This window comes from Plasmodium malariae, assembly GCF_900090045.1.
Source record: "Plasmodium malariae genome assembly, chromosome: 7".
Classification (NCBI taxonomy): domain Eukaryota; phylum Apicomplexa; class Aconoidasida; order Haemosporida; family Plasmodiidae; genus Plasmodium; species Plasmodium malariae.
Genome location: NC_041781.1, coordinates 1,780,912 through 1,788,146, shown reverse-complemented (window position 1 = coordinate 1,788,146; position 7,235 = coordinate 1,780,912). Strand labels below are relative to the sequence as shown.

Sequence of the window (7,235 nt, the reverse complement as noted above, 5' to 3'; positions counted from 1 at the left end):
ATGAACACCCTGACGGAGTTGAAGGAGCAGGAAAGGATTCTGCTGTTAAACATACTAAAGAATTTCAAGGGGGAAAAATGCTTATTTTTTGAAAAGTCGCTGCATATCATTTTGAATGTTATACTAAGTGATGAAGATATAAATAAAGAACAATTTGAACATATATTTTTCCTGAACAACGAAACAGAATTAATTAATACAAATAAATTAAATAAAATAAGGAATATTTTATTTTTTATACGTCCATATTTTTACGAAATTGAAGAAATATTTAAAATAGTTGAAAAAATTGAGAAAGGGAAAATTACAGATAAACAATATGTTTTTATATTTATTCCCTACATGACACATATGTGTAAAGAGAAAATTTTGAAAAATAATGTTCTTGATGTAAGTATTAAAATAATTCTATTTCCTCTTTATTTTATTCCTATATACAATGATGTGTATAGTTTAGAATTCAAAAATTTATTTAAAGAATATTATGTAGATAACGATTTTAGTAACCTTATATTTTGTTCATTCAGTTTAATGTTTCTTCAATACCTTTTTAATGGGGTATTTAAAAATATAAAATCTTTGGGACATTTGTCTCAATTTATTTCTGAACAGTTAATAGATTTAAGGAAAGAAATTGTAGCTAGTAATTTTAACATTCAGGTACCAAATAATTTTGATGATGATTTCTTTGATATACTAAGTAATATACAAAACTTCCAAGACTTAAAATATTTTAAAAATTCAAATGAACCAACAGTTGTACCAGTTAAATATGCTCTCCATAAAATATTCCTATCTGAAAATATGTACAAAAAATATGACCAAGCAAGGAAAAAAAAAAAAAAAAAAAAAAAAAAAAAAAAAAAAAAAAAAAAAAATTACTGTCAGTGGGAGCAATATGAACAAAAGTGTAAATATGATAAAAATGGCTAACTCATATGAGCAAAAGACAGAGTCAGTTGAGCATAGCGGTTTTATAAGAAGTTACAATGGGGGAGTGAAAGAGAACGAAGTAGAGACAGGAGAGGATCATGCTGCGGGGAAACTTCATCAAGACGGTTTAGCAACCCGGGGGCATCGCCAAATGAGGGTTAAAGGGGAAGAAGCAAAGCATATTGAAGGGGAGGAGAATGAGGGAGAAGAGGATGAAGAGGATGAAGAAGAAGAAGAAGAAGAAGAAGATGTGGAAGAAGCGGATGAAGAAGAAGCAGATGAAGAAGAAGCGGATGAAGAAGAAGCGGATGAAGAAGAAGCGGATGAAGAAGAAGCGGATGAAGAAGATGAGGATGAAGTAGATGATGATGAAGTAGATGATGATGAAGAAGATGATGATGAAGAAGATGAGGACGATGGAGTCGATGAGGAGGAAGAGGAAGAAAAGGAAGATGAAGATGGCGAAGCTGATGCTGATGTCGTTGAAGTAGGGAAAAAAAAAATCGAGTATGAGCAGAACTTCAAGAAAGCATGTGAGGAAAATGAGTATTATAAGCATAAGGAAGGCTTAAAGAATCGTGCACAGGGGAAAGTGAAAATAAAATATATCCAAGAAGAGGAGGAGGAGGAGGAGGAAGACGACAATGACAGCTACAACGATAAAATCGATGAGGATAAGGGGGACGACAATGACAACAACAGTAGTGACAAGCTTGATTCCTGGTATGGCGAAAAAGCTCTAATTCCCGTAATTAAAAGAGAACAGCACATATCGCAGATGAACTCAAGTGGAAAAGAAGATAAGAAAGAACAAATAAAAATGAAAGGAAATTTAAATATTTTTGATGGGAACAGAGATACAGCTTCACGCAATTCGAACAACGACATTAGCAATGGCAATTCTTACTATACAAGGAACACATCTGTTGATGGGGTTAACTATAAGAAGGATTATTATGAAGATCGAACTAATATACTTTCAAGTAGAACAGAACAGAAGAATTTTCTTGAACAGGAAAAGAAAAAGGAGTTGGGAGAACATTATAAACCGAACGAGAAAAGGAAGGAGTTGTCAAAATTTGAAGATAATAAGTATGTGTATGATAATATGAGAATATACTCAGAAAGGTTGTCTTCCTCAAATAAATCCTACTGCGCTGGAATTACAAAAGAGGGAAGTGAATCGAAGGGAATAGAAAAATTGAAAGAGAAAAACATGGCTCATTCTCGCTCCCCTATGATGGGAAAAGAGAAGAACCCACAGGAAGGTGAAACTATTGGAGAGACAATAGTAGTACCAGAAGAGCAAAGAAAGGGGAGGAAACAAGTGGGAGGAAAGGAAAAGGGGAAGAGAGAGGAAAGAACGAAAAAAAAGGGGAGAAACCTAAAAGGAAGGAAAAAAGAAGGGAGTAATGTAAAAGGAGCTATAGTAGAAGGGAACCAAGAGGACGCAAATAACAAGGAAGACGATGGGGTAGGATACGCACCGAACTGCGCCGATTTCATGAACAAACTGGACAACACGAAATTTTTTTTGAAAAAAAAGGACAGGGAAAAATTAGAGAAGGAGGAAAAAAAAGAGAAAAATTATTTGCTAGAAAGAATAGGAATAAGCGATTTCAATTTCTTACTAAATATATGCGATGATATTGATTCTTGTATTATAATAGACAGGAAAATGGATATGGTAACTCCATTTTGCACCCCCTTTACTTATGAAGGTTTACTTGATCATTTATTTTGTATTGAAAATTTACAAATAGAAATCCCACGATATATTATATTTAATGATGATCAAAATCCATTGAGAAGAAAAAAAGATAAGAACAGTGCAGAGGATATAAATAGTATGAAAATAAGAGTAAAATTAAAAAGTTCCGTAGATGTGTTGTATAATGATATAAAAGATTTGAATCAAAATGATGTAGGTACCTTTTTACATAAAAAAGCGAGTGATATTCAAAGAACGTATAAAGAGAAAGATTCCTTAAAAGATATAAAACAAATAAATGAATACATGAGAAAATTTAAAGAAAAACATTATGAACATAATTCCGTATCTACACATGTTAACATTGCTTCTTTCATTTTAAGCACTATTAAGAAGGAACACAGTTATAATAAATTAAAATTAGAAGATGAAATAATACAATTAAATACAAACACAAATAAAAGTGCCTTACTTACTATTGCTCAAAAAATTCAATTATTAATATACACAAATGAAAGTATATTTGAAGTGTACAGGATCTTATGTCTCTTTTGTGTTATAACTAACGGATGTAATGAAAGCTACATAAATGGAATAAAAAAAGATATTATAGAACAATACGGAATAAATGAATTAACAAGACTAAATAAATTGCATCTTTGTAATATTCTAAAACATCAATCAAAACAAAAATTTGTTTGGAACTATTTAAAAAATCATTTCAATTTATTATCTAATGAAGAAAATGATATATCATATGTATGTAATGGTTATGCACCATTATCGGTCCGATTAATTGAATATATGGGAGTTGTTAAAAATAACATACAAGTCTTTCCAGAAATTTTTAATCTTCTCAATGGACCAACTTTAGACATTGTTCAAAATGCAGTAGGATTCGATAATATTCTTGATATACCCAAAAAAATAAACAATAAAAAAAAAAAAAAAAATGTAATCCTTTTTTATGTCGGTGGGATTTCATATGCTGAAATTGCTTCCATTCGTAAATTAAATAAAAACAATCAAAATTATAATTATTTAATATTTACAACAGAAATTATTAGTTCCAAAAAACTGCTTCAGTCCATGAATACCTAGGGCAGGCTTCGTAAGAACGAAGTAGCACTCACGTATATGTGCACACATGCGTGCGCATCCCATAGTTCTTCATCATCCATTGTTACATATATTGATCATGTATATATGCAAGCTGATTGTATTTATGTGTCCCTCACCACCACCACTTTGCATCTTTTCACATGTATGTGTTTGTACATTTTGAAAGATTCATAACTTGTCCAGGAAAAAAAAAAAAAAAAAAAAAAAAAAATTACTCCAAATTTTATGTTTTCTGTGATCTCGTAAACGGTGTAAGGTTCGTTTTTCTTTTTAAGGCTCTCTTTTTCATTTTTTTTTTTTTTTTTTTTTTTTTTTTTCTCACTCTTGTTGTCAATTAAATCATTTCCTAGATTCGTATTTATATAATTAGTTTATTCTCTTTCATTCAGGAAATTCCTGTTCATTATTTTGCATTTCTGTGCAATGTTTTGAATTTCTTTTCTTTTACGCTTTTTTCGTTCATACTTCTTATTTCATTGTGGAGGTACATACAACATATTTTATTATTATTTTTTTTTTAATCCATTCACGTATTATTTACCCGTTTGTGCGTTTTCCGCAGAAATGAGAATTTGATTATTTGCAATATTTGATAGCTATGGGTGTCTGTTTTTTACGTGCTTATGTTATGTCTACATATACTAATGTGTATATTTGCATATGTTCATACGTGTATATAATCACAGGCTTATAAATGTACGTATATTCTTACAAATAAACATGCCTTTTTTCATTACATTTTGGAACAACATTCCATGTAATTTCCCCCGTTTTCCTCGTTTTCCCCGTTTTCTCCTTTTCGTTTTATTTTATTTTTATTTTTTTTTTAAATTATACTTCTCACAAGTATCAACATTAATGAGATTAATAGCTTTTTTAAAAAAAATTTGTTAATGCCATTGGCGTATCAAAAATAATGCACAGCTGATATGATAACACGTATCTTTAGCTCTTTTTGTTTTTAATTTTTTTAACTTGTGTGTTTACTTCTCACATGTAATTAAAGAATTTCTCCCCGATTTAATTATTACCAAGCAGTGGAAATATAAGGAAAAATTAATCCAAATTTACTCTTTATTCTAGCAGTTAAATAAATATATACACATATAAATATATACACATATATATGTACTTACGTATGCATATTTTTAAGGTCCATGCGATGATAAAACAAAAAAAATGTGCTCCTTTACGTCACGTAATTCCATCAACGAAGTGTTCAGTTAGCACTTTTCATTTCAAACATTGTTTATTATTATTTTCAAAGAATTTTAATACCTAGTGCGTCAAGAAGGAAAAGCTCTAAAATTTTTTGTGCAACTGTGCATAATGAGAATGTGTATAATACATATATGCGACTACATCGCCGCTACAGCAAATATATCAACAGAATAATATTACTCTTCCCCTACCATATATGCCCATATATATATATATATATATATATATATATATATATTGGTTAAATTTACTAATAATGCCCTTTCGCCATATTTTTTAATTTACCAAATTAAAAATCCATCATAATAATAGTGTTATTTCTTTTTTCTTTTTTTTTTTTCAATAATGTACTAATTTTGCACCTATTCCTTATTGCTTTATTTTTCGCTTAACTGTTCACTAACTTTATTATGTTCCTTTTTAATATAGCTATAATGTGAGGAAAAAATTGTTCAAACGTTGCTCAATTTTTTTTGAAAAAAAAGTATCGCCAAAATTTACTGTGTAACAAAGGAGTAGGGTTTATTTTTATTTTTATTCTTATTTTATTTTTCGTATAATTTTCGTTCATTTTCGTTCATTTTCGTTCATTTTTCGTTCATTTTTCGTTCATTTTTCGTTCATTTTTCGTTCATTTTTCGTTCATTTTTCGTTCATTTTTCGTTCATTTTTCGTTCATTTTTCGTTCATTTTTATTTTGTATTAATTTTAATTAAAATTTTTTTTTTCTTTTCCTCCTCGTTCATGTTATTTTAAAAAGGAACGGAAAACACGTAAAACAATAAAATTATAAAAAAAAAAAAAGAACAGAAAGAAGGAATAAAAAGAAAAAGTAATAGAAAGGAGCATAAGGCGCGTAAGGTGAATAAGGAGCAAAAGGGAAGATAAACGATAAAAAGAGCCAAGATAATGTCAGCACTATTTAATTTGGAATCTATGATAACAGTCATAATATTATGTATATGTACATGTACTTATTTAAAGCCAAGATTTCCAAGCATTTTCGATAATAAAAAAAACGGGTTTTTAGGTACCTTAGGCAAGTTTGCAATTATCGGTGATCGCTTATCAATCTACGTATCAATAGTTTGTGTTATCTTGGCATTTGTTAACCTGTTCTTGCGATAGTGTGTACTAACACCCCACATATGTGCTCATGTGCGCATAAATATATACATATATACATTTACGCCTGTACATAGACATATACCTATACGTTTATATCACGAGTACATGTGAAGCGCGCACCTCGACGACTGTCCTTACCCTGTCCAAGATAATGGAAAGCTTTGACATTCCCCCAAACCAAACGTTATATGTAAATAACTTAGAAGAAAAAATAAATGTAAACGATTTGAAATATTTGTTATATGAATTTTTTTGCCCATATGGGAATGTGCTGGATGTGGTTTTAAAAAAATCGAATAGGTTAAGAGGACAAGCATTTGTTATTTTTAGCAATATTGCATCGTCAACTTTGGCTTATAAAAATTTAAAAGGAAAGTCTTTTTTAAATAAAAATATAAACATTAATTATGCAAAAACAAAGTCAAAAAAAATTGAAGAATTAGAGGGTACATATAAGCCAATTAAGAATTACAAATCAGCAAATACTTATGAAAATAAAATAAACTTATTTACCTTGTTTGTTCAGAATTTACCAAATGAAATTAATAAAAATGCACTAGAAATTTTATTTAATCAATATCCAGGATTTGTTGAGGCTAGATACATCCCAGGAAGAAATGTAGCTTTTGTTGATTTTAATTCATATCAGAATGGAGATATTGCGATGAATGGGTTACAAAGTTTCAAAATTACCCCACAACATCCTATGAAAATTACTTGGTCCATTTAACTTGTTTTTCTTTTTTTTGTTCTATTTTGCCAAACGTTGCTTTATTTTGTTTATTTTGTTTATTTTCCTGTATTATGCATAATTTTGCTACATTATGCATTATTATGCTTAATTTTGCTACATTTTGCTTTATTATGCATAATTTTGCTACATTTTGCTTTATTATGCATAATTTTGCTACATTTTGCTTTATTATGCATAATTTTGCTACATTTTGCTTTATTATGCATAATTTTGCTACATTTTGCTTTATTATGCTTAATTTTTTTTATTCATTTATTTATTTTTTTTTTTATCCTATTTTTAAAATTTTCACCTGAACAGACAGGTTTTTATGACCATCACCCCCTCCCAGAAGGCATGCGCATAAATGTTCAGACAAAGCACGTT

General features: G+C 29.4%; 3 protein-coding genes across 3 annotated transcripts; all 3 read left to right on the top strand.

Annotated features, from left to right (window-relative positions):
• VPS33 (vacuolar protein sorting-associated protein 33, putative) lies at positions 1–3,745 on the top strand (the record flags this gene model as incomplete). The annotated part of the gene is given in 2 exon segments (XM_029004228.1): positions 1–831; positions 845–3,745. The coding sequence occupies 2 exon segments, from the start codon at positions 1–3 to the stop codon at positions 3,743–3,745; spliced, it is 3,732 nt and encodes a 1,243-aa protein (XP_028860938.1).
• A 2,151-nt stretch (positions 3,746–5,896) lies between these two features.
• Positions 5,897–6,115, top strand: PmUG01_07046900 (conserved protein, unknown function; the record flags this gene model as incomplete). Its single annotated transcript, XM_029004227.1, has 1 exon — positions 5,897–6,115. The coding sequence occupies one exon, from the start codon at positions 5,897–5,899 to the stop codon at positions 6,113–6,115; it is 219 nt and encodes a 72-aa protein (XP_028860937.1).
• A 151-nt stretch (positions 6,116–6,266) lies between these two features.
• PmUG01_07046800 (U2 small nuclear ribonucleoprotein B'', putative) lies at positions 6,267–6,845 on the top strand (the record flags this gene model as incomplete). Its single annotated transcript, XM_029004226.1, has 1 exon — positions 6,267–6,845. The coding sequence occupies one exon, from the start codon at positions 6,267–6,269 to the stop codon at positions 6,843–6,845; it is 579 nt and encodes a 192-aa protein (XP_028860936.1).
• Between the last annotated feature and the right edge of the window lie 390 nt (positions 6,846–7,235).